General features: G+C 40.6%; 2 protein-coding genes across 8 annotated transcripts in view; one reads left to right on the forward strand and one right to left on the reverse strand.

Annotated features, from left to right (window-relative positions):
* Positions 1-13,533, forward strand: part of ptprdb (protein tyrosine phosphatase receptor type Db) — a 178,722-nt gene extending 165,189 nt beyond the window's left edge. Inside the window, 9 exon segments of the mRNA XM_034081469.2 lie at positions 2,190-2,309; positions 3,455-3,609; positions 5,266-5,551; positions 8,316-8,494; positions 8,653-8,779; positions 9,173-9,298; positions 9,405-9,559; positions 10,058-10,193; positions 10,296-13,533. Of these exon segments, the coding sequence (XP_033937360.1) occupies positions 2,190-2,309; positions 3,455-3,609; positions 5,266-5,551; positions 8,316-8,494; positions 8,653-8,779; positions 9,173-9,298; positions 9,405-9,559; positions 10,058-10,193; positions 10,296-10,364 (1,353 nt within the window). The 3' untranslated portion in view covers positions 10,365-13,533.
* A 2,777-nt stretch (positions 13,534-16,310) lies between these two features.
* LOC117445675 (lysine-specific demethylase 4C-like) overlaps positions 16,311-26,948 on the reverse strand; it is a 34,042-nt gene continuing 23,404 nt past the window's right edge. For 3 of the 7 annotated variants that reach the window (XM_034081498.2, XM_034081506.2, XM_034081482.2), the window contains exons 18-22: positions 24,074-24,268; positions 23,405-23,575; positions 22,263-22,382; positions 17,489-17,581; positions 16,311-17,361 (exon numbers count right to left, since the gene is read on the reverse strand). In XM_034081498.2, coding sequence (XP_033937389.1) covers positions 17,194-17,361; positions 17,489-17,581; positions 22,263-22,382; positions 23,405-23,575; positions 24,074-24,268 — 747 coding nt within the window. In that variant the 3' untranslated portion in view covers positions 16,311-17,193. The remainder of the gene's footprint in view (positions 17,362-17,488; positions 17,582-22,262; positions 22,383-23,404; positions 23,576-24,073; positions 24,269-26,948) is intronic. The other 4 variants (XM_034081490.2, XM_034081514.2, XM_034081531.2 and 1 more) reach the window with 4 other exon arrangements.

The raw sequence follows: 26,948 nt of genomic DNA on the forward strand, positions 1-26,948 counted from the left end.
CTGTGTCTTGTGTTCAACTCTGTTTCCTTTTCAACCTTTCCCAACTGTCTCTGTTGTGTCTGTTTGACCCTCAGATGCCCTCTTATTTCTTCTCTAAGGCAAGACCTCTCTTTCTTTCCTTTGCTAATCCCTTTTGAAATGCAACCTCACCTCACATGGTTTTCTCCTTACCTTTTATCCCTTTTCAGTGCCCTTTTCTCTGATGTGTTCTACCCTTGTTCTCCTAATGCCAATGTTTTAGTAGGAATGCAGGATTGTTTTCAACTCACCTAAAGGCACTCATAGTTAACTTGGTCCGAGATGTAGTTTATTGTAACCCACTCCAGGTCAAAAACAGTGCACATTAGTGTCTTCAGTTTGCATGATCACATGCCACTGTGTTTCTGTCTGTTGGCTATGCAGGATAGGATTTAGCTATTGAAGAAAGACTCGGTACATAATGAAGGACTGCAAATCACCTAATTGTAAGCTGTTGGCTGCCACTTGTCACGATCACAGGTACAGATCAGAACCCAATAGCACGACTCAGATACAACCAGTGTAGAGCAATGTTCAGTTTATTCAGGTCAGGGACAGGCAGGGTCAAAACCAGGAAATCCGTCAGACAGGCAACCAAAACCAGACAGGGAGCAGGCAGGAACTCAAGATCCGTAAACAGGCGGGCAGGACAATAATCTAGGCTAGAGCACAACACTCACTGGAGAGCTTGGCGGAAACGTCAAGACAATCTGGCAAAGGACAAGTGATAGTGAGGTGGTATAAATACTGTGGAGTGATGAGGGATTGAGTAACAGGTGAGGGGAAGGGCTGAGGAGACCAGGTGAGGGGAGGGAGCTGATCACAAGGGCCTGGAGGAAGGCGGGATCTGAAATGACAGGAGAGTTTAGATGAGCCACCAAACAAACAATAATAGAAGTGTCTAACTTGTGACACCACTGCCTCATAAATATGATTCATCTTTAGTTTGTGAATGACTGCTAAGCTTTAAATTCTCTCAATTCAATAAGGTAGTTACAACATGACGCAACGGCAGAAGCAGCCAATTTAACTGTATTTAACTGTTTATTATAAGCCCCCTACTACTATATCTACGGTTTGAGCGAGGAGTGAGCTGCTTGTTGGAGAAAATGATTTAATCTAATTTAACACCTCTCAACATTACGCGATTATGTGTTCACGCATTACAGAACAACAGAGATGATCACAGATGGTCCCACAGTGGGAATCTTGCCAGTATCCTTCCTTTTAGCACCAATCAAACCACACAAGAGCACGGCAGTTTTCCTTTAAGCAAATATACCGATGAATAATAAAGTCTTCACAACAGGCATTTACTGCGATCCTGTCAGTGTTTGGCAGGGTTTGGCCCCCCTACGTGGACAACCGTCCCTGTCCCCATAGTGTCTCGAGGTCTGGTGGGAAAACAACAGTTGAAAAGCTGTAATTACAGGCTGAACGTCCGGGGCCAAAACGCATAATCCCAAGTCTGGAGCAGTGGAATGCAGAGCGAGCTGAGCTGAGCTCCCTGCTGTCTTTGATGTGAGGACTGGAGGGATCAGCACATAACGTTTGGTTTGGCCTGATTCTGCCAAGGCCCTCCTCTGGGATATTTTCCTGTCTTTTCTGTGGTCTCCGAGGCTGAGGCGAAGAACTACAAATATGGCTGATTTATTCAAGGGAATCCTAGGTGTCTTGGTGGTCATGGAATCTGGGATTTGTTGTGCAGGAAGTATTTTTGTAGGGATGTGTGAGGTTGGAATGTAGTTTGATGTACAGCATAAAATATGTGAGGGCTCAGCTTGAGGTGTCAGTGGATTTTTCCAGCTCTGTGTTGGCTATATGTGAGAGCCCACCAACATATGGCATTCTCATGGAGTACAGCTCTCTAGTATTTAAAGCACAACGTATGCAGGACTCTCTCCCCTGCCTCTCTGTCTGTCACTCTTCACCCCACAAACTTACTAAAACCGCTGGGTTGTCGCAAAATGCAAAACATTTCCAAACATTACTATCTGAGTTTGCAGAAACTCTAACCGATAAGCTTCAAAACTCCCTTCCTTTTTGCCTCTGTACACAAGAACACAAACCAAAGTCAGCTATATTTCTTTCTTTTCCTTTTACAAACATGTGTACAGGCATATACAAACTGCTCTGCATCTCTCACAGCTGCTTACCTCTTCCCCTTGTAGGTGAAGTGTGATCAGTACTGGCCAACGCGGGGCACAGAGACCTACGGCCTCATCCAGGTCACTTTGCTGGACACAGTGGAGCTGGCCACCTACTCTGTCAGGACCTTCGCTCTCTACAAGGTAACATGACATGTGCAGTGTAATGGGGTTGTGTGTGTATTGATCTGTTGACATATTCATGCCTACTAGTTTGTGTGTTTGTGCTTTATGCTTTGGCCATGTCACAGTTTGTACATAACTATGCAGCTGCCTTTGTGACCCAGCATGGAGAACGACCACATTTTGTTTTAATGTTTCATACAATATTGATTTCCAATGAGATTAAAGCAATGCATCTCTCATGTCACCTACAATGGACCCCCTGTCAGCTTCAATAAACTAACTACTTTGTTCACATATACATGTTAGCCATGAGTTACTGTTGTACATTTGAAAGGATTAGTCTTGGGATCTTTTATATTATTCTTGTTGTCAACAAATAGCAGAAAAAACCAAGGCAAAGCCCAAAAGCCAAAAACCAACAATGAATTGATCCTTCTTACAAGTATTGGTCGTGTAGCTAAAGCCGGATACACTGCAGCTTATTCCTCTGTGCCGCAGACCTCTATTACTGCTCAGAAAGTATTACAAGCCACACTGTTGTGTTCTGTGTGATTCTTATTACCAAGAACATGGGCTCCACTTGCTTGGAACAATCTTCAGCAAGAATTGAAACTGAGCAATCGCATTCCTCTGCATGTTTTTAAAGCTAGGCTAAATGAAGTGCTCGTTGATACAATGGGCACTTGTAAATGTATCCTGTAAATATAATGTATGATGTCCTTTATTGTTTCATGTGGAACCTATATGCTGCAGGTCTCCCTTGAAAAAGAGATCTTTGATCTCAATGGGACCAATCTGATTAAATAAAGGTTTGAAATGGGCACTGTGGTTTTTAGTCAGTGCTCACACACTCATTCGGCCACCAAAAGTGTATTAATACATGACTATTAATACCTCAAGAAATAAACTATTGTTTTGGCAATGTTTTCCTGCTGTTAAGGGAAATAACTTTGCCTTTTCCTCTTATTCGAGTCCTGTTTTTCATAATCAACATTCCTAGTAGGAACAAATGTGCCTAGAGCTGAGTACCACAGACAGGGTAGGGAGGCTGAAAAGTACTGAAAGACATTGTGGGTTTTTTTTTTTTTATCAGACACTATATATTTGTGAACAACAACATAAATATAGAGTTATTCCAGCTTTATCTTAAACGTTTTTGACAGAGCGGCTCCAATGAGAAGCGTGAGGTTCGTCACTTCCAGTTTACCGCCTGGCCAGACCACGGGGTACCTGAACATCCCACCCCCTTCCTGGCCTTCCTACGCAGGGTCAAGGCCTGCAACCCACCAGATGCGGGTCCCATGGTCGTCCACTGCAGGTGTGTGTGTGCGTGCGTGCGTGCGTGCGTGCGTGCGTGCGTGCGTGTTTATCAGTGCTTGTGTTTTTCTAATTACTAACTTTAAAAAATCTTTTACTGTACTAAAAGCATTCTTAAAATCCCCAAGAAAAGTGGTCCATGACCACAAATAAATTCCATTTGGTCCTTGATTGTGTGTGTGTGTGTGTGTGGGCTTTCATGAAACACTTATGTGTTATTTTGGGTTTTACTTAGCAATGTCATTCTTTCTTATCCCCAGGAGTCTGTGAAATTCAAAAAGAGTCCAAGAACACTTGTATACAATCATTCATAGGTCCTGAGCTGAAATGAGATTGACCTGCCATTATGAAAACCCCAAACCATCCTCAGTGGCTTAGACACCCACATTCCGCACTTAACAACCTCACTTTACAACAACAGCGGCCGCCATGCTTACCCTCTTTTCCATAAGTAGCTTTTAGTGTTCGCTATTTACAGTTTAAGCTGGTGGTAGATCTGGGTTCATGAGTTTATATTCAAATGAGCTGCCATCTCAGCAGCAGCAGGAGGCTCACATGCTGGTTGGAGAAATAAATCTGTCAACCTGTCATTGCATTCTCGGCACAATGTTGATCTTCAGAGCTCGGCCCAAGTCCTGCTTGCTCTACCAGGGAGTGAAGAAGAGAAGATAGTGGGTAGCAGAGGGAGAGAATATGGAGCAGAAGCTCTTGGGAGGGAGCATTAGTGAGGTAAAGATGGTGGAAGGAGAAAAAGAGAGTGAAGAAAGGGGGATGGAGGAATGATTGAGAGGGAGAGTTGGCTCCTGGGAGTTAAAGGAGGAGATATGTGCAGCATGAGAGAGAAGGTGAGGTCAAATCCAGGACAGTGAATGGAAATGATGAATTAAAGAAAGGGAAAGGTGGAGAGAAAATGGCGTCTAAAAAAAAATGCGAGAGTGAAAACGTGGTGGGGCAGGTGTGAGAGTGTTGTAAGGGTACTTGGAGAGAAGATAAAGAGAGATGAGGCTCGGGGTGGAGGGGAGGGGGTTGAAAAGGTTGGCAGGAGAGGAGCTCTTCCTAATCTTCCGTAGCAGTCAGATGGAGTATCTAACAGGATTATCAGTCAAGTTTAATTATCCCGGAAAGACTCCATCATAATGTGCCTTAACATATGAACCAGCCTCTATATCAAACAATGGACCACATCTCATTTCACCTGAACAACACGTCCAAGCCAGCGTGCACATACACACTGATATTCATTTAACCATATAAAGAGGTTTTTATTCGCTTGCAGGAAGTTGCTTGGTCAGGCTGTTTCAACATTTAGGGACTTGCACAGCATAAATGTGAAGTGTTTAGGTGGGCAGCTAAATGTATTATATTTCTGGATTGTATGTCGATAGGAGAGGATATCTACCTAATGCCAGTCAGACGGTGATGCTGACTCATCGCTGATGTCAGTTTTTACATCCTTTGTTGGAAATATTGCTTGCTGGCATCTTTGTGATACTTAGTAGATTTAGGCACAGTATGTTATTGCTTTTGCAATATGCAACAGGACTAGATTTGGACCGAATTTGAAGGCATAGCACTAACAATGTATCTCCCATAGGTTGTTGAGAGTATAGCATCACCATGTGTTCCCTGTTTTTCTCCCTCCCTCGTTTTGGCTCAGTGCTGGAGTGGGTCGCACAGGTTGCTTCATAGTAATCGACGGCATGGCCGAGAGGATCAAGCATGAGAAGACCCTCGACATCTACGGCCATGTCACGCTGATGCGCTCCCAGAGGAACTACATGGTCCAGACGGAGGATCAGTACATCTTCATTCATGACGCATTGCTGGAGGCCGTGACCTGCGGGAACACGGAGGTCCCGGCCAGGAACCTGTACTCCTACATCCAGAGGCTGACGCAGATCGAACCAGGAGAGAATGTCACCGGCATGGAGGTGGAGTTCAAGGTGAGCACTCATCAACATGTCTTTGAAAGTTGTCAAATTTGGTCCAACTGATTTATGATGGTTCATAAAACCGATTAAAAATTACGATGTGACACTCCACTGGTCTCTAGAGAGAGAGTCAGCTTTGTCTTGCCCCTCACTACATATAAGGCCAAACAAAGGGTAAAGCTGCACTATAGCTCCACTGAATTTAGTTCTGTCGATATTCAGTCCTTTCTCACACTTAAGAATAAACCAGGGTCTACAGATGGGCTCTCTTCATGCTGGTAGACTGTGTTTGATATATAAAACATCAAAGGCATGAATATGGGGTTTGAAGTGTGGTCTGGATACTGAAAAACAAGGTGTGGAGGTTGTTAATGGGATAGTTTTGTTTTGAAGGGGGGTTTTATGAGGTACTTATCCATAGTCAGTGTTTTACCTACAGTAGAAGGCTGTCGGCGAGCCACCGGTTTGGAAAATGCTACACAGAAGCAAGCAATCTACTGATGTGTGTGGATATGTTTTGGACACCTAAAACAAAGGCCCACCTAAAAGATAGATATCATTTTGAGTATATACTGTATGCTGTATTTAGAATATTTGTATCGCTTGATCTCACCGTCAGACAGCCCTTCCTGACTGGGAACTGAAGCCATAATCTATGCTCTCTTCAAAGCCACCAGACTACATTGACGTTTGGTGATTTGGTTAGATCAGATTCACCCAAGTGTAGTAAAAGTACGTTTTTTGATAATGGAGTTTTTTATTTTATTTACACATGTGTGTTTCCTACTGGGAGGAGTCAAAAAGGCCTTTTTGCTGGACATGTTCACATGAGAAGGTGGTTCTCTCAGTTTGAGAGCAAGCTTCTCCACAGGGACATACAGTATTTATGAACCTGCAGTTCCTGACCTTGATAGTCACTGAGCGCCTTTCCCAGGGCTGTTAGCATTCCCCCTCTGAGAGTTTCATATACCCAGGATGGATAGTTGGATTTGAAGGGGATTATGGGATTGCACCGTTTGAATCTAAGGTAAGAGAGTTCTACTGAGGATTTAAGAGAGCATAGTCGTTTTGGACATGTGATGGCTACAGAAATACTTAATTATGTAGGGCAGGAAGTCGCAGTTTAAAATAAAATGACATACGGCTGCTTTCAAGCATTTAGGAAGCTGATAAGAATTTAAAGTGAGAACACAGAACACATTCATCGATACACAAGCAAGAAGAGTGAGTGCAACAAGGGAGTGTTATTGAGTAGTGGTATTTTCACTTTATTCTGTGATATTTACCTCTCGCCAGACGAGTTTTCAGCAGAACTGTCTGGTTTTGCTGGGTGAATAGAATATTTAGCCATACAGACATATATTGAAAGCAGGTGGATTTTATTTTCCTGGAATGGCTTATGTCTGCTCTGACGCTCAGAGGGCAAAGTAAACACAAAGCCACTCTGGCCAGATCTCCTTCATCCTTTGCTCTGGCTTTCCTGTTCTAATGGCAGCAGTCTCCTCCGAAAGACAATGAACTGTGGGCTGAACTGTTTGTTCAGCTTTATATTGTTCTCACACATGAGCCAGTGGTGTCCCAGTCATTAGCATACATTTACATTTACAAGACAGAAACTGAACTTTCCAACCTCATCAACCAAACACCAAATGGATGGAATTTCTCACGGAGGAGCAGTGTGTTCCTCAAATAAAAGAAAGTTAAAGCATGTGTGAGAAAATAACAATTTTAAGCTTTTTTGGCAGCTTTTGGTAATCCAGCACTCTATTACTGTAGACACGCTGTTTTTGTTTCCCTTCGCTGAGAGTTTGCTATGGAGGTTAAAGAGGTTGCCAGCAGGGCATGATTTCATCCAAGTTTAACAGATGGTGAATATAATGGCCATGTGTAAAAGCAACACAAATGTTTTGTCTGTGCCAGACTTTATTGATAAGATTCAGCCAAATTGAAATAAAATCAAATGAAGAATTACTATTGTTGGCACTGGAACCTTCGGTACAGACTACCAAAATGAACTGGTGAACTTGTGGTTTCTCTGGGATTTTCCAGCTTGGTCTGTCTGTAAGTAAATAGGTTTCTGCTGTTTCTCCCACAGCGCTCCGGTAGCCAGCGATGGTCGAGGCTCAGTTCATGAGACCCCATTGTTTCCCCCTGCGAGTCTGCGGTTTCCTTGCTGCCTATTCCCTGTTGTTCTGTCTTTCCTTTTAAGCCATGTCATCCAATGGTCGAGTGTGAGCGAGAGTGTAGAGTGTGTGCTAACGTCTGGCTGTCTGCACGTATCCATACAAATGTGTGTGTTCCAGTGTGTGTCCCTTCGCTAGTGAAGGATAAACTGTGGTTCACATATGTGTGTTGAGACAGTGTGGGGCCTTGTGATTTCCTGCCCTTCTTCCTCCTCTAGTTCATTTTATTATATTTTCTTCTCCCAATCCTTACCGCTTCCATGGTCCCCCTATATTGCCCCTCTTTTGTTTATTCAATGAAAGACGTCTGACTAAGTATCCTCAGGCCTGCCAAGTCAAGCTGATTTTCTAATCTCACTTGTCCAGTATGCCTGCGGGAAACAGGGCTTGTGCTAAATACATCTGAATCCTCAAATTTGTTTGAACTTTCCTCCTTCCTTTAATTCATCCTTCCTTGTTTCCATTGTTCCCCATATTGCTTTTCTTGTTTTCTACCAATACTACACGACTTCTGAGGTCAATATCAAGGTACCTGTGAAAGTTTCTTCATATGTCAGTCAATTTTATATTGTAAAATATTGATTTTGTTTCAGCGTCTGGCCAGTGCCAAGGCCCACACATCTCGGTTTGTGAGTGCCAACCTGCCATGCAACAAGTTCAAGAACCGGCTGGTGAACATCATGCCCTACGAGACCACACGTGTGTGTCTGCAGCCAATCAGAGGAGTGGAGGGATCTGACTACATCAACGCCAGCTTCATCGACGGATACAGGTCAGAATAAACTGATCCGAACTATTGTTTCCAATGTTACTGTTGACTTTTATTTCAGGCATGGCATTAGTTTATTCAGTTACGGTTATCAGTGTTTTGTCAAATCTTCCCCACAATATGTATTTAATAGTATTTAATTTACCTATTTGTGTTTTTAGGCAGCAGAAGGCCTACATAGCAACCCAAGGCCCGCTGGCTGAGACCACAGAGGACTACTGGAGGATGCTGTGGGAACACAACTCCACCATCGTTGTCATGCTAACCAAACTGAGAGAAATGGGACGGGTACGAATACTAATGCAAATACACAGACACACATTATTGTGTAATCAAGTATACAGGGAACAGTTGTTAGGGTGGATTTAATAGCCAGCTATTTTTATACATACATCTGAAAATAATAAAAAATTATAGTCATAACTATTAAAAACAGCATATGGAGCATTAAAAATGCAAGCAACACAGTGATGGAGTGTGAAAGAGATAATTGTCTGAGTTATATCTCATGGACATCATATCTCATCTGGCACAAGACTATCTCCAAGTGAATAATGAATTTCAGTCAGGAAGACATTTTCATGACGAAGTATCCAGAAATTGTTCCTCATGTGAATGAAGTGAATCCCTCAGACATGATGTACAGCTCTGAAGGTTAGTCTCTGTGCTGTCCTCCTGCAGGAGAAATGTCACCAGTACTGGCCCGCAGAGCGCTCCGCCAGGTACCAGTACTTTGTGGTGGATCCCATGGCTGAGTACAACATGCCCCAGTACATCCTCCGAGAGTTCAAAGTCACTGACGCCAGGGTAAGTCATTGGTTTGTCTGTGTTCATGTGGGTAAAAGACATCATGTGTACTGCTTTTACATTATTTCTGTGATTCAAAATAATCAAACTCATTCTCTTCCTCCAGGACGGCCAATCGCGGACAGTTCGTCAGTTCCAGTTTACTGATTGGCCAGAGCAAGGAGTGCCAAAGTCAGGGGAGGGATTCATTGATTTCATTGGCCAGGTGCACAAAACTAAAGAACAGTTTGGTCAGGATGGGCCAATTACTGTGCACTGCAGGTAAGACCCATTCCTCGTATTAACCCCTTTATTTTATACACAGATCAAGGAGTGACAAATTAAAGAAAAAACCTAATTTATTAACGGGAGTAACATAACAAATGCTGAGAAGAATGAAAATAACATGAATTATCTCACATAACTGACTTTTTATGCCTGAGAAAGCACCTTTTACTACTATCATAAAAGCACCAAATGAGGGATCATATGTTTTAAAGATTGGTTTTCATGTTTTCAGTTGAGCTCAGAGATTTGTGGTGGCCTAAGATCTTACTAAGATACTCAGTGCTGTTTTTTTACTTTAATCTATCACCCATATGTACATGTGATCACTGTAGTATTTATCTGAATGACGTCACTGCTAACATAGCCATTGAGAGGAACATCTACAGTATATAGGATTGTGAACATGGCACTTCGGTCTATTATGCATGACTACAGGTTTAACAGTTCCAAATATATCCAGCTCTCAATATGTTTCCATCTGTCCGCCCACAGTGCTGGAGTAGGGAGGACCGGTGTTTTCATCACCCTCAGCATCGTGCTGGAGAGGATGAGGTACGAGGGGGTGGTGGACATTTTCCAGACAGTCAAGATGCTGCGCACCCAGAGACCAGCCACCGTTCAGACAGAGGTGAGCTCCCACGCTGTTATCCTTCTGTTTCCCTGCTACATCATGCCCATTTTCTCTTCTTTTTTTCTGTCACTGACTTTACATTATTCTTCCTCCCTCCAGGACCAGTACCAGTTCTGCTACCGGGCCAGTCTGGAGTACCTGGGAAGCTTTGATCACTATGCAACATAAACCCGAGTGGTCATCTCTCACATGCCACATCCCACCCAGTGCACTTTTCTTAGGTCACATGCGGCCTGATTTAATGCACTAGGCTGCGATGTGTCTATGAAGATTTTTGCCACCACATGCAGAGTGAAGGGGGACCATCGGCTTATCCCGTACCCAGAAACAGCACCTCTTACTGAGCCATAGCAACCTGCTTGACAAGGGTGTTTCCTTGCACCCTCAGCCCAAACACACCCATTGGTCAGTCTGAAGAAGCAACTTCAACCACTGTTCCAATCAGAATACTTGATCAAATATTTTTTTCTATTTGTTTCAGTGCTTATGTGAGCACCCAGATTGCTTTACATTGTTTGGGTGTGGAACTCTCACCTCGTCCACCACCAGTGTAGCATCACCAACCTAAATATAGGAACCGGCTACAGTATTTAGCTGTCACAGGAAATTTAGATTTTTCTATTTTGAGGACTGTCTAGAGGGAGTCTACAAATCCATGTTATGGAAGCCTTGTGGACTGAATGAACTGGGACTTTTGAGCACCAGAGAATTGTCAACAGGAGACTGAAAACACAGAGCACACAGAATTAAAAAGACAAAGAACACACATCCCAAAAAGAGGCACCAAGAAGTGTTTTTTTCTGTTTTGTTTTGGAAACAGACTCTTGTTTCTTTTGAATGAAAAAGAAGATATTTCTACCATACAGTAATAAAAACCACCAGTTCAACCTTATGCTTCACGGTTAAAGATAAGGGAAACTTGAAAGCGGTTTAAAATGCATACCACAAAGTAAAAAGTTGATTTAGTTTTTTAGAAAAATATATAGATATGTGACTATGTTGGGTTGTTTTTTTTACTTTATGGCACGTTTTTGTTTTGTTTTTACAGATTTCTGAATTTGTCCCCACTGACCATACGAAAGCAAAGTTGTATTTCTTTATCTGTGTAATCCAATGAGCTGTAGCTTTTTTTAAGTGATACAGTACTGTTTTAAAGTGTACAATCAAAACTAGTGTGGAAAATGTTCACAATTCTATGGAAACACCACCATTGAGTGTCACTCCTGTATTCTCTACCCACTTTTGACCACACACGCGTTTCGCATGCACACGGGACTCTCAACCTCATTTCTATCTGGCCTGTGGTGTCAGAGAAGAATTCCCAGGGGCCGACAGAGGTGCAACATTAACCCTGCTGATGCCAGGACGTCCCGAGGATAAACTCGCCAAGTTGTTCTGTGTGCACGTTCAGAGGAAGCCAGATAGAACTACAGAGAGTATGCACAGAAAGAATAGTATTAAAAAGTATTTATGTGTCCAAATAAGCTTCACAAAGATTTCTCAAGCAGGGAGCACGAAAGGGATGTAGAATAATGGGGGCGGGGTCTAAGGGGGGGGGGGCTCAGGGAAGGAACAATTTTCTCACTGGAATGCTCACCTATGATTTTTCTCTCTGTCTGATTCAGTGTGCAATAAGTAGATGTATTATATATTTTTGTGTCAAGTCACTAACTGCAGTTATATGCCATTATGATGACGATGATATTGATGATGGTGCATCATTTTCGAGACACAAAGATGTTACGCTTGATATGATTCTCGCCACCGTTTAAATGTGTCCAAACAGAGGGTCCACCACTGACCTCTTAGGAAGTAGATCTTTTATTATGTCACAACTCCAGTAGATGATGTCATCCTTCTGTGTGTCACGGCAACCAACGAATGATCGAACTCATACTTCAAACAGCATCTAATAAGTATTTTGATTTTAGATTTATAGTGCCTTATATTACACGCCTATTTTGATAAAGTTACTTTAAAGGGTTTGTTTGTGTACTTTATGTATGTATGCTCGTGCGTATGTGACCTGAATGTCGGTGTATATTATTTTGTTATGTTACAGTGTGTCAAAGTGTGATCTGTTGTTGGCTGTGAAATGTTGTGTGGAAGGCTCTGTGTGGGCTGGATAGTTGTACTAATCAATTTCAACCCAGCAACAATAATATCATATCTCTTCAAATCTGAAAGAATATCTTACATGAGACTTAACTAAAGACAATGTGGTTTCAAAATAGGTTATGAGCAGGATGATCATTTTGATCATGACCATACTGGCGACTTTGGCACCGACTGTGAGCTGGCTCAGAGAAGTCATACTTCCTCCGCTATTTAGAAATCTATAAAAAGCTGAAAGGCAGTGGCAATCTTTGTCAGTTTGGAGAAAAGGTTAAATAACAAGATTTCACCCTATCCCACCGAAGCCCTAAACTTACAATGAGTCAAACTGCGCAGCTTTTTTCCTCATCCTGATGTATACAGTTATATATTCCTTTAATGACAAAGGCTGAAAGAAGATCAGGTGCTACATCTCCAACAACACAAAACCCACATCATCTTCTTTTTTTTGTATGCTCTTTAACGCTTCACCATATAGGCTAAGAGATCGCTGACATTTTTTCACCCTCTTAAAGTAACCCTGTTGTTGTTTTGTATGCATGGTACCACTTTTGAGATGCCCCTTTGGTCACACCTGTTATGGGAAGACTTGCACTTTCTCTCTTTGTACTATGCACTAATACTAGTATCCTATTATCTCTGAAAGCCCCTCCCCCCTCCCAAAGGAGTTTTACTTGAACTCAGTAAAGATGGACCCTGTAATGCTCACATGGTTGTGTATATGTAAATAACACAAATCACAGAGAGTAATTGAATATTGCATAAATTAATTAATAAATAGATAATGAATAAAGTGAAGAGTGAATAAGAATGTATCAGATAGTGATATATTAAAAGGATGCACCTGAAATCACAGTTTATGGCACAGCAGTATGTGTGATACATCACATTGTGGATTTGTTGTAACACAAAAGAGAAGTTTCACAAAGAAGTGTTCTATTTTATCCCCTCCCCCAAATGTATCATGTAGATGGATAAAACTGGAGTTTATAAATTGTATAAAAACGAAAATATGGTGTGTTACTTGGACCAATTACCTCTAATTGGTCTGTAAATGTAAACTTATTTTTTTGTTTTGTTTTCTGCTCCGAGTCAACAAGTGCTTTTTATTTTTCTTACAATGGTTCTCGGAGCGCGTGAAAACCGAAAAACAGTTCTGTTTGGATTTCTGTTCTCTGTCGACACAAGTTTCATTTGTTACAAATAAACTCAAGTGAAATAACTGCTACTGCTGTCGTTTTTAATAATAAAACGTCTAAAAATGTGTTAGAATAATGAAAATCCCAAAACAGAAGATTCTATAATTATGTTAAAAAATAAAATAAAAATGTAAAGCAGACTATTGGCTTCTACTTCAACGATTTATCGATCAAATTAGGGCAAGAATTGTATTTGTTATGTTGTTTAAAAGGATAACAAAATATAATGTATCTTATATATATATATATATATATATATATATGTATATTATAGTGTACATACATATATCAAAACTGACTAGCTTAGACTTTAAACTTGCTGGAGATCCATCAAAAATGAAAAACAAGCCTTTTTTGTATTTGTGTGAAAGTATGTAAGATAAAATGCCATACTGAAGTCACATTATAGAATATCAAAGAAATCATAAAAGGTCATAATACAGAATGTCACAAAATATGTCATGACATATTGTAGTATTTATTTTGTCATGAAAATGTCATTAAAAGTCATGTCAATATGTCATTAAAAAAGGTGGCTAATGGAGAAGAACCTTCCTTTGTGAAAACATCTGTACGTTGATTTGTTTATTTTATAAGTATAGAAAGGAAAGGAATTTCTCTTCGGCAGCTTTGTGTGTTTTTACCTCCTGTAAAAGTGCAGTTTCAGTGGTTCAGTTAAGAACGAGAATGAAAATGTTACTAAAAATACCTGCTCTATTTGTCTCTCATTTTATTCCAGCATCATCCAGTGTTTTTTCTGAAACGTTTTGTTGGCAGTGTAATGAGCGTTCCAGCCTCACAGGGCTACTTGCATCGCTAACAACTTGTAGTCTTGATGAATCCATATTGGAAAACAGATGGAGGCTCCAGTCTGCAGTGAGTGGACAGTTGCTGCTGAAAGGGCCTTTCTCATTCATGTATGTCTTGTCATCGTAAAGGCTCAGCAAATGATCTTCCAACGCCTCATCCAGAGAGCTTCTTGCTTCTGGGCTTCGAGCAGAGCGTTTCAAATCAGTCGTCTACTCCCTGTTGAAGCTTCTGAAGCTCTGTTGCCATGAGCTCAGTTCTCAACAGTTCCTCCAGACTGTTTTCACTTTCAGAGCAATAAGCTTTGCAACTTTGTTTCAATCATGATCCAATGCTGCTTCATTCTGTATGAAGTAGGCCTACTCAGGAAACGCATCCTTTTTGTTGAAGCTCAGGGACAAACGTTGCTTTTGTGATAGACACATAGAGCAAATTACGTTTTACGGTCCTGAATTACAATTTAAATGAGAAACAAATCACTTTGAGTAGAGAATGATAATAGCAGGCAAAGTAAAGCAGCCATATTCAACCTCCTGTTCTAAATACTGCATTGTTGCACATACAATTACACAGACAAAGCTTTGCTAAGAAAAATGCTTCACTAGATAAATCGTTGTATTGCAATAAGAGCTACAGAAAAGACTGCAAGTGGTGAGAGAAGTATTCACTTTGTTATTTAATTGTTCTCACTAATACCGCAGTATTGCTACTCTGTTAAAAGGTGATACATTCCAAAACCAAGTATTAGCAATAACATGTGATTGAAGTATCCAGAATACATGTCACATTTCAGAATACTGTATTTGATATTATTATCATTAATGCATACCTCACTTTAATAGGGCCGCTATTAATTAAGTTAATTTATTTTTGACATACTGCTGGCTGGGTAGCTTGTGGTAATCTTAACTTAATCTATTATTCATCAATGAATGTGTCCCCCCTTATATAAAAAATTACATTTTTGATAAGGTTCCCTCCTATATAAAATGTAAATGTTTGTACATAATAATTGTTGTGTTGTTTCCAAGGAAGAGGTAGTCACCCTAGAATCTACAATATAGGCATTTATTTCCCCACTTTGTTTGTCTTTGCTTGTGTTCTAAATTGTTGTTCAGTGTTGAAACATTCATTAGCTAACAATGACCAAATTACAATTTGAAATGGAAGACCTTTAATGTTCTATTAATATAAAGTGAGGTCCAGTTACCAGTTACTCTATGAAACAACTGGTAGTTATGAGTCCTTTTTACTCAAGCACATTTTGAAGCCCATACTTTTTTACTTTTACTTCAGTAAAGAAGTGGTCAGTACTTCTACCAAGGTATTTTTAAACATGAGTATCCGTACTTCTACTTAAGTAAAGGATGTGTGTACTTTTGCCATCTCTGCTTCAATAGAAGTTTCTTAAAAGTATAGTAATGTTATTGTAATTGAAGGCACGTCGAGGCAATGCTCACAATAAACGACTTGAAAATCATTTATCTGCTTTTAGGGGAATACAATCTTCTCTGTGGCGACGTGTTTGTTTTGCATTTTCCTCAAGAACCATTTATTCCTTTGGCTTCTACATCACAGTCTGAAGCAGGCTGTGACGTGGTCTCCATGGGAGTACAACACTTTTTGCAGCCTCGCCATGACTACTTAAGATACCTCCTGGATTTCACTTCCTGCCAGGCTCCTGCAAATCAGCTGGAAACAATATGCCTTATATCCTTAGGTCCAAGGCAGACGTTTACTGGTAGCTCTGATCACGGAGTTTTATTTATTTTATTATCATCTTTCATTCACTTTTCAAACTTATTTTATCCTTAACATGATCTACATCTATAATGGATAAAATGTCACAATTTATTGTTAAAATATATTGTTCCAATTTCCATTATAAGCATCTCATTTTGTATAACCGAAATGTATTTAGAGACACAAACCACCTTTTTCACAGCTGCTGCAATGCAAAGGCCCCCTTAGTGGAAATAAGTTGACAATTTCATAAGAAAACATAACATAAGTCATTTTTTATTTATTTTCCTTACAGCAGTTAGCAATATTTTAACTATAGCAAGCCAAAAATAAATACAAATTTAAATTATTTCAACAATGTGTTTCATTTAACAGAGCAACAGTAGCATTTCACGTTAATAGTGCACAGAATCCAATCCCAAGGCATGGCTTCCCGTCTGAACCCGTCCCTTTATGAAGGGTTTAAAATGTTGTCAATTCTATATTTTGCTTATCCATTTCATAATTTGTCCATAACGATGAAAAACAGACAGAGGGGAAGCCATTGTAGTGTCACTGGCCTCCAGCAGGAGCAGTTAGGAGACGATGTTTAACATGCGATCAGAAACAGTGAGACATGAGGAAAATACAAGCAAAGTGCATAACTATTCAAAACAATAATAACATAACCGCAAAAAGCTACCATCGGCAGGCTATTTAGAAAAACCTCACATTTAAATTGTTCATGTACAAAGAAAAAAAGTGTCATTTATTTCCAAAAAGGGTGATGTGACAATTGTAAGTCACGTTTATTTTCCCTGACGGATGTGAAAGCAATAGGCAACTGAGGCGACAATGTCCTCTGTTATCCTGTTCTATGAGAGTCCAGCTGCCCCATCACCAACGTATAATGTACAAGCAAGTTATCATCCATCTCACACAAATCTCCCATAACGTTGATTCCTCTGTTCCTCTAGTTGTTTGGGCATTTAGTTGAGATGAAAGTCCAAAATACCAACACGCAAGCATCCACACACACACGCAAGCATCCACACACACACACGCAAGCATCTCCACACACACACACACACACACACACACACACACACACGTAATTCAGAGCATTCATTTGTCATCGATCCTTCTCCATGACTTCATTTCCCTTTGTGGCTGCGCTGCTCCCATGTGCTTTTGGCAGTTGTACGGAGGCCTGGCAGGGCCACATAGTCTTTCTGGAAACGTGAATTAGGCGTTCTTTGTCTTTTCCTCTCCCCCTGCGTGGTGAAGAAGGCGTCCTGGAAACGCATGCTTGAGGCCGTGGACTGCAAAAATGAGACATGAGAAAACACCGCATGAGTAAGCAAGAAATCCCTCCAGGTGGGAGATAAATTCTAACCATGTCAAACGTGTGCTTTACAGTTTCTGCTGCCCAGTAAGTCTAATACTTACAAGTCTACGTTTCACCTTTTTAGGCAGGTCTTCGTTTAAGGTATAGACATCTTCTCTTTTTGCCAGCACCTGAGAACCGTCCTCAAATTCCACCTGAACATAAAGGGAAAAGATCACCAGCTCTTTACACATTAATATGATAGGAGCGCAACTATTTAGCGCAATTTCTTTTTTGCAATATATGTACAAAGCATAAGGCTAGAAAATCATTTTCAAAATGTAATATTTGTATTGTAATTAATTTATCTCTGAAAAGGATGTTTGAATTAAACATCAATCAACCATAGTGCAAACTCAACACTGTCTATTAAAGTGTGTATCAGGTCTCAAGGAAGTAAACATAATACCAAAGAGAGAAAGTCTGTATCAGACTTCTTATCTAAGAACACTGAGGCGCGGCACTGCACGCGACTCGGGATCGGGAGAGAATGTTTGTTTGTTTTCTAAGTCATTCATTCATTACACGTTTGTTTTGCCAAGTTTTTCTTTCGTCAAGTGTGCTGTGTTGTTTTGTTTGTTTTTTATGGAGCCTGGCAAGCTCACATAAGTGAACAATAAGGCAAGATGACGATGGGGAAGAGGACTGCTGTGCTGCTTTTGCTAATGCTAATAACATCTAGCATTCGCTGTTTACAAAGCGAAGCCAACGCCGGGATAGCCGTGGGAAGCGAGCAGATGCTGCGGCCCTATGACAGGGAATGTCTGCTGTCCTTACGGAGAAGAGCCGCCCCGGAACCGGGCCTGCTGGACTATGTCCCGGAGGAGCTGCTAAAACGGCCGCGGAAACGAGGGAGGAGAGGCGGCATTAAACATCGACTCCGCCGGAGATGCAATAAGCCGCCGTTACCATCAATACTCTTCAGCAACGTCCGTTCCCTTAGAAATAAGGTGGAGGAGCTACGCCTCAACACTAGGATTTTAAACGAATACCGTGAGTCATGCATGATGATCTTCACTGAGACCTGGCTTCAGGAAGACTTCCCAGACTCATTGGTTCAGGTACAGGGCTTTTCAAACGTTCGTATGGACAGGAACAGTAACTCGGGGAAAGTGAGGGGGGGAGGCATTTGTGTTTATATAAAGGAGTCTTGGTGCAGCAATTACACAACAAAAGACACTGTGTGCACTCCCGATATCGAACTCTTATGCCTAAATCTGAGACCATTTTACCTACCTAGAGACTATGGGAACATTTTTATCTGTGCTGTTTACATCCCACCCAATGGTAACGCATCAAAGGCTGCCTCACGTGTAGCGGACTGCGTGCACGAGCAGTTAAAGAACAAACCTGATGCACCTATATTTGTTATTGGAGATTTTAATCACTGTAAGCTAGAACCAGCACTTCCGGGATTCCAGCAATACGTAAAAAAATGGCACCCGGAAAAATAACATACTGGACAAATGTTATGGCAACATCAAAGATGCGTATGCTGCTCGGATTAGACCCCCCCCCCCTTTCAAATTCGGACCATAACACCGTCCAGCTAATCCCCACCTTTAAGGCTGCCATCAAGAGAAGTAAACCTGTCTCTAAAACTGTCAGTCTATGGCAGGATGAGCATAAAGAAAAGCTAAGTGGCTGCTTCCTGGCCACAGATTGGGAAGTATTCTACCAGGACAATGACACCGATACCATCGCTGAGACCATCACAGACTACATTCATTTCTGTGTCGATACTGTTGTGCCAAAAAAGACCATTAGGATATATCCAAACAATAAAGACTACATCTCATCGGATATTAAACAGTGTATCCGACGAAGAAATATCGCTTTTCAAAAGAACGATGCTATACAACTGAGATCAGCTCAAAGAGAACTAAAGGGGAAACTTAAAGAAGCCCGAGAGCAACATAGTCTGAGTGTCCGAGAGGCTTTCTCAACCAAGAACTCGAAAGAACTGTGGGACTCTGTGAAAGAAATTACAAATATGAACTCCGGCAAGAGGGAGATGCATGTTCTGGATGAGCTTAACAAAGCAAATGAACTCAACAATTTCTACAAACGTTTTGATATTAATTCTGCTTCCAACATTGATGCATGTAATAACTTGTCAACCTCTTTAACCTGTGACCCAATACACAATAGAAGAAGAATAATAATTGATGATACTGCTGTGGCCAGGGTTTTCAAACAACTGCATACTAAGAAGGCCAGTGGGCCAGACGGTATTTCGGCACTCCTGCTGAAAACGTTTGCAGACGAGCTCACCCCTGCCTGGAGTCCATTATTCCAGCTCTCTGCTGACTCGGGAAGCATCCCTCAAATATGGAAGAAAGCTGTCATCATACCAGTTGCAAAAAAACCATGCCCACATGACAACAACGACTTCAGACCAGTGGCTTTGACCTCAATAGTTATGAAGTCACTGGAACGGATTATTGTAGGGAACTTGCGAACTGAGGTGCAACACCTCTTGGACCCCTACCAGTTTGCGTACAGCGATGGTAGAGGTACAGATGATGCTCTGACCTCTACAACTCACTTTATTCTAAAACACCTGGAAAACCCTTTAGCTTATGCTAGATTAATGTTCATGGACTTTAGCTCAGCTTTTAATACTATTCTTCCCCAAATCATGTTAAAAAAGCTCAAACAGATGGATGTGAACCCTTACTTGATCAGATGGTACCACTCCTTCCTAACTGAAAGACAGCAGCAGGTGAAAGTGAACTCGACCCTCTCTGACACACAGGTCATAAGCACAGGGGCACCGCAAGGCTGCGTTAGCTCGCCTCTTCTCTTCACACAAATGAGTGTAGGAGTCAGCACACACACAACCACATTATAAAGTTCTCTGATGACACAGCCATACTTAGTCTACTGACTAGAGACTCAGACATTTCTCTTTATAAACTTGAGATTGAAGAGGTTGTGAAGTGGTGTGAGGCGCACAACCTGGTGTTACATGTTAAAAAAACAAAGGAAATGATCTTTGACCCCAAGTCAGTAGGTGATCACAGCCCCGTCCTTATCAACAGGGAGGGAGTTGAGCAGGTTACACGTTTTAAATATTTGGGGATTTATTTTGATGCTCAGTTAGGCTGGGCCCATCAGGTGGATCAGGTATGCTCAAAGATAAGCCAGCGCCTGTATTTCCTGCGTCGGCTCAGGGTTCATGGAGTGGATAAATGCATCATGTTAATGTTCTACAGGGCAGCAATTGAGTCTATTATTCGTTATGGCATCACAACATGGTTTGGTAACTTGTCAGTTAAATCTAAATCACAACTCCAGAGCTTGATAAAAAGGGCTGGAAAAATAATTGGCATGCTTCCACCATCCTCTCTTCAGGAGATATTTGAGGAGATGGTGAGAAAGCAAGGCCGTAAAATCACATGCGACCCCAAACACATCCTGTATAGAGAGTTTGAGTTGCTGCCCTCGGGCAGAAGGTATATATTACCAAACTGTAAACTGAACAGGTATAAGTTTTCCTTTGTTCCGCTGTCAATCAAGCTGCTGAACAGTCATAAATAACTGTGATTATGCTGTGTTAGGAGTTGTTGGAAGGTGCAATGTTTACAGTGTAGTTTGTGCAATCGAGAAGGTTAAATAGGGAAAGTGCATTGTGTGTAAATATGGACACAATAGGGATATGTGCAATTTGACGGACACTATGCATAGGTGAAATAGGGAAAGTGCAATATTGATTTGTGTATGAATACAATAGGGGAAAGTGCAATATTTGATTTATGTATAAATACAATAGGGAAAAGTGCAATATTTGATTATGTACAGTATGAATGCAATAGGGAAAGTGCAATTTGATTATGTATGTGCAATAGGGAAAGTTCGGTACCTGTATGTTTCTTGTTGTTTCTTTGCCATGTGATATATGTGATCTCTGTTCTGTATCTATGACTGATTGACCTGAATGTTTTTTATGTGTATTATCTCGATGCCCAAGACAAATTTCTCCTAAGGGAGACAATAAAACTCTATCTAATCTAATCTAATACAATATCATAAATTGAAAGTCATTAAAAACCAATATTAAAACTTTTAATGGATCAGAATTTTTGTATTCTCAATGATGAAACAAATAGCTTTTACTAGATTTTTAATAGAAGCCATTTCCATGTTACCACCGCTCTCAAAACAAATGTTTTCTGCTAAAGGTATTAAGGTTTTTCATCGCTGTGCGCCTTGAAGTAAAACTATATCCTACCTAGACACACCTTGACACTGGAAAGTTCTTGTTAAGCTTTTTTATACAAATCTAACGCATCTTTTACTGAGTTTGTGCGTCACAGATGCATTTGTGCATAACTAATGGTTGACGCCCAGCTTGACTAAATAAAGCCTTAAGTGGAAGCTGCATGACTTAGCCTGGTGAATATTTCAGTGAGTTTGAATAATGCAGATTGTCACCTCCTTCTCGTCCTCCTCTTATCGCTCTCTCCATCTGCCTCCACTGTGTCTGAATAGCTTTTGCTTCCAATACATCTCTATTCATCCTCCTCCAACTCATCTCCACGCCACTTAAATGTCCTCTTTCTTAACACGATTTTTTTCTCTCCTCTCGGGACCTTGACAACGTCAGAGAATTCACCATGACTCTGATGTTGAGGGAGTTCAACAGGTTTACCGCCGTCTCGCTTTGACCCACAGCTTAGCTTGCAATTTAATTCAACTTTCATAGAAAAATTATTAAATCTGCAAAACCGGGTCAAACATCGCTCTCATACATTTGTTATTTGTCATTATTGTGTGTTTCTGCAGTGCAGTGTGAGTGAGTGAGTGAATGAGTGAGTGTGTGAGTGTGTGTACCTGATACATGTAGGATACGTTGGATCCAAGGTATTTGGCACCATAGAACAGCCCATCGGGCCACTTCACTTGAACAGCTTCCCCAACTTCAGGAGGGCCCAAGTTCATACAATCTCTGCTCTAAAGATACAAGGGGATAATGGTGGTTCTGTGTAAGAGTGTGCGAGTCAAAAAGCTCTCAAAAAAGGAGAAAAGTCACTTAAATGTAATGTTTGATGAAATAAAAAGGGCTCTTCATTGTGTGTTCAATAGTTACATGTATGGTTAGACTTGATTCTGGCTTCTAACCTGAATATTGGTAAAACGAATGTATAGGCAATAGTTACAACATCTTATTTTTCACACGTGTGTATAATCTAAATATATAGGCAAACAATATCAAATATCACTTTTTCTTTTTTAAAGACTGTTGTCCAGCCTCTCATACAGACTGTTTTCACACTACAACACTTCCTTATCTACATGCTGCATTTATTTTAGATTTTCACATTCATCATATTGCTTTCTGGTTAAAAGATTTAACAACAACTAAAATCTTAAATTTGAATAGTCTATGTTTCAAACATGTAGCTTACAACATGATAAAGATATGAAATGTTGACAAAATATTTAATTTCATTATCGTCTCCAAATTTAAAAAAATGTTTTTTACAAGAATTAAAAGGATTGTACAATTTGCTGCACATCTGAGGAAGACTTGGTCAATCGAGGCTGGGGCTCAGTATTTAATGACATTAGGAGAACCTGTAACACACAGATGTTACAGCTCACCCAGTGAGCCTCAATCATTATTATAATCACTTAAGCAAATCAATGAATTACAACTCGACACGAACGGTCATATCAGTGATAATGTGGTGTTACCCGACAACCTGGCAGTCCCTTTTATTTTTAATTTGATTGGCCTTTGTCAGACATCCATGTCGTTTCATAGCAATTGCAGAAAAGGTTCATAGTGACACACTTTACAGTAAGACATTTAAACAAGATTATATGTAATCCCTTGTGCAATTTAGAGAACCAATAATCCTGCTTGAAAAAAAAGAAGCTCCTTTCAAATGAGAGGGTTTTAATATCGGATATGGCCTCATCCAACTGGGAGATGACCTCTTGAGCGGGCCGCTAATTAAACATATCCTCACCACTATATCCTCAGGGTACGTATCGTTGGAGAAGGAGCCGTCGTCGAACATGACCTCGTAGAACATCTGGGAGGTGATCTGCGTGACCTTTGAGCTGTAGTAGCGCAGGTTTTTATGTTTGGAGATCACCGTCTGGCCCAGAGAGATGGACGCTTGGCATGCCCGCTGCTTCTGGTACAGACAGAGAGCAATTAGAGCAATGTAGGACAACAATACAGTAGCTTTTCAAACTAAAACTCCTAGAGTAGTACATCATTATTATTTCGTTTTTTTAACATTTGTTTAACTACAAACACTTTTTTTCTTATATAAAATAGCATCTAGCCATGCAGATAGTTCTGATTGTTCATGGTCGAGAAATCTCAGTGATTCTGCCACTCATTCTGAAAAATGACAAATACGATTCTAAAATTGGAGTCTTTCCAGAAACATATTACTCATTAAAATGTGAGTAGCATTCACAGTCCCATCTGACAGCAATAAAGTGTTGTTTGTAATGTTGTAATGATTTAGAAAATATATTGCACTAGAACCAATAACACCTATTTTCTTTAATTTCGTTACAGTATAGTATCATCGTTTTCCAAGTGCAACACACTGCCATGTCCATTCTCCCTTAGCAAGACCTGGTTCATAACACCTCTGGAAAACGCCTGTCCTATTACTTACAGCTGACGAACTGCGCAACTGATGTCTATGGCAGGTGATTGACACGACATATGGCCAATCATCAGGCTCCAAGATGACCCCAGCAGCATGGGCACAGGTCACATGAAAGGAGGTGGGACACCGGCCACATGAGCACTGGATGCAAGCACCTGCCTTCCTTCTCCCCACGCATCGCTTACGACAATAGATGCACTTCTGTAGACACACACCGGAGAAAACTATCAACACCAACGCCTCACCCTTAGCAGTATGTCACATTAATACTCAGAAAATACAAAGTCAGTTAAAAGTAGGGTTTTGCACCATTTGGTAATTGAACGGTTCAAATAAATGTTCTTGTTAGATAATAATGAAGATATATGATGAAAATAGCATTATTTCTTCATAGAGAAACTTCAGTTTAGTATAAATGTTGAATAATACATTGTATACACTGAACCGTGTAGTATGTTAAATGCAGCACATCAAATATGCATGAATGTAGAATAAAATTAGTATAAGACCATCCAACATATCTTCCGCTTCTTTGTAATCTTTCCTGGCAAAATGGCAAACATCAAGAGAAATTGTCATCGAGTATCTTTATTACCCGAAGGAAACCAAGTGTAGCCTTGGAAAGCAGTAAAAAGCATTGAAGCAATTTAAAATCTGAATTTCAATTTGAGAGACCTTGAATGTGCTCAAGAAAAAGTGAGTGAAAGACAAAAGGCTGCCAAGTGAACCAGAGCAGGGTTGTTCCATGAAGCTCGAACATAATTTAGAAACAGTATGTCCTCGAAATCAACTTTTTTGTAAAACTACACTGTTATTGGATACGGTGGAGTAAACAAAACTAAGACACAAAAGAATATAATGGGGCCAGTCAACATAAACATGTTATTTTTCCTCTACAACACAAGGAAACCCTCTAAATGGTCCAATCAGATGACATCATTTGAGGTTTCCCCAACAAACCAGTGCAGCAATGCCTGTGTTGGTGCTTTTCCCCTCCATTGGAGTGCACAGTGAAGGGTGAAATACACACACATATCCTGCACCGAACACTGCCATGCCTAAATGCACAAACACACTCGCACCTACATTTTTAAGACTACCCCTCGGTTTTCTGCCCCCTCTCCTCTGCTCCCACAAATCCTCATCTCATCCACTAAAGGGAAAGAATGACGACATCCTCCCATTATATTCCTACTCGTACCCATTCCTCTTTCACCCCTTTTGCATCCCATCTCACTCCATTTCCTCCACTCTCCTCCTAATAAAACATCCATCTACGCTCTCGTTTTCGCTTCGCTGCCCTGTTTTCTTCTCTCTGGTGCGGCTTCACATCTCTTTGAAGGTAATTTATTCATTAATGTAATTCCTTAGGAATCCATACTGAAATATCCACACATGCTGGCAGATAATAAGCCTGTGGATAGACAAACTCCTTAGAGGATGTTCCTCAGCGGAAAGTGGGAATTACCTGGTTTGTAAATATGAAGTAAAGCCTATAAAAAGAGTCTCATGATATACTGTCATATCAATATCTTATCATCTTCATGGAAGAACACGATGTGTCTAAACAGCATGTGTGGGAGTATGGACATGTTTCATTCTTAAATAGGAACTGATGTTTAAATTCTCTAGTGCATATCTGGGAAATATGCATCGCCCCAGGTGAAAGAGCATAGCCTTTGTTGGATAGATAAGGAGGTGATGCTGTGCCAATGCTAAACTTTTCTTAAAAGTCTCTGTTCTTAAAAACAAGTAATATTTGATAACTATGTAGATCGTCTCCGTACAGGCACTGTTCTCTCTGAAATGTAATATTTGTTGTGTGTAATTGTACCTTGTGAAAAACTCAATAAAAGAAAGTAATAAAAGAAAAAAGAGTCTCTGTTCTTATCAGCTAAGCCTCTGAAATAAGTGCCCTTTGTTCATTCCTTTGAAATATCAATATCTGATCTAATTAGTTGACCTATGCAGCATTAATTAAATGTAACCTCTATAGCGGAGCTGGCTTCTCCTTTACAATTATCAGCTTAGCCTACTTTAATCAGATATCACTTGAGGATCAGGGGGTATTGTGTAATGAGCGGTCATCTTCCAAACTTAAAAAGGCAATGGTTAATTTAAAATGGCTGGTGAAAATAAGTCATTGTATCCCTTTTGTATTAGTATTAATGAAGCCTCTATTGCTGCACAGTTCTTTCTGTTGTATTAATGGAGCATCTTTTGTTTCACAGTTTCTGAACTAAGGCACTTTTTTCTCAGTGCTTTTCTTGGTGACTAACATGGCCTACATTTCATAAACCCCTTTCCCATATCTCGTCCATTATGGACAACATTGTGGTGCTGATGAACTGGCCTGACCGTCTCGTCCACCTATCGGGGCCAGCATGACAAGATCCAGACTGGCATGCCACACAACCTGTGTTAACTGAGGGACGTGAGTGTGTGAGTATATTTATGAACATATATCGGTGGGAAACAACTATTGTAAATAGTGTTCACTTTGTGTGAAAACATAAAGTACTTTAATACATTGATGACGGCATAGTTTTATGTTTCAATGTGTGTGTGTTTGTGTGAGCCTAACCCACTTTACCCCATGCCTGTGCCCTCTCCGGGGTGTATTTGGGAGCCTGTGTTGAGCCATGCGTTAAGAACATTCCCACAGTAAATTATGAATGTGTTCAGTCTGGGATTGTGTGTGTGCCATATTCAATTATAAATGTACCAGGCAGCTGCTGGGGCATCGGGTCCAATGAGAACTCGTGGCTCACGGAGCCAACATACAAATGATGAAGTGGACAAAAGAAAAAAGGTAAAAGACCAAGAATATCTCTTAATTTAAATGTAAATGAAGATACCAACCTGTCTTTCTGTTACATTA

This window comes from Pseudochaenichthys georgianus, chromosome 1 (genome assembly GCF_902827115.2).
Source record: "Pseudochaenichthys georgianus chromosome 1, fPseGeo1.2, whole genome shotgun sequence".
In the NCBI taxonomy this organism is placed as follows: domain Eukaryota; kingdom Metazoa; phylum Chordata; class Actinopteri; order Perciformes; family Channichthyidae; genus Pseudochaenichthys; species Pseudochaenichthys georgianus.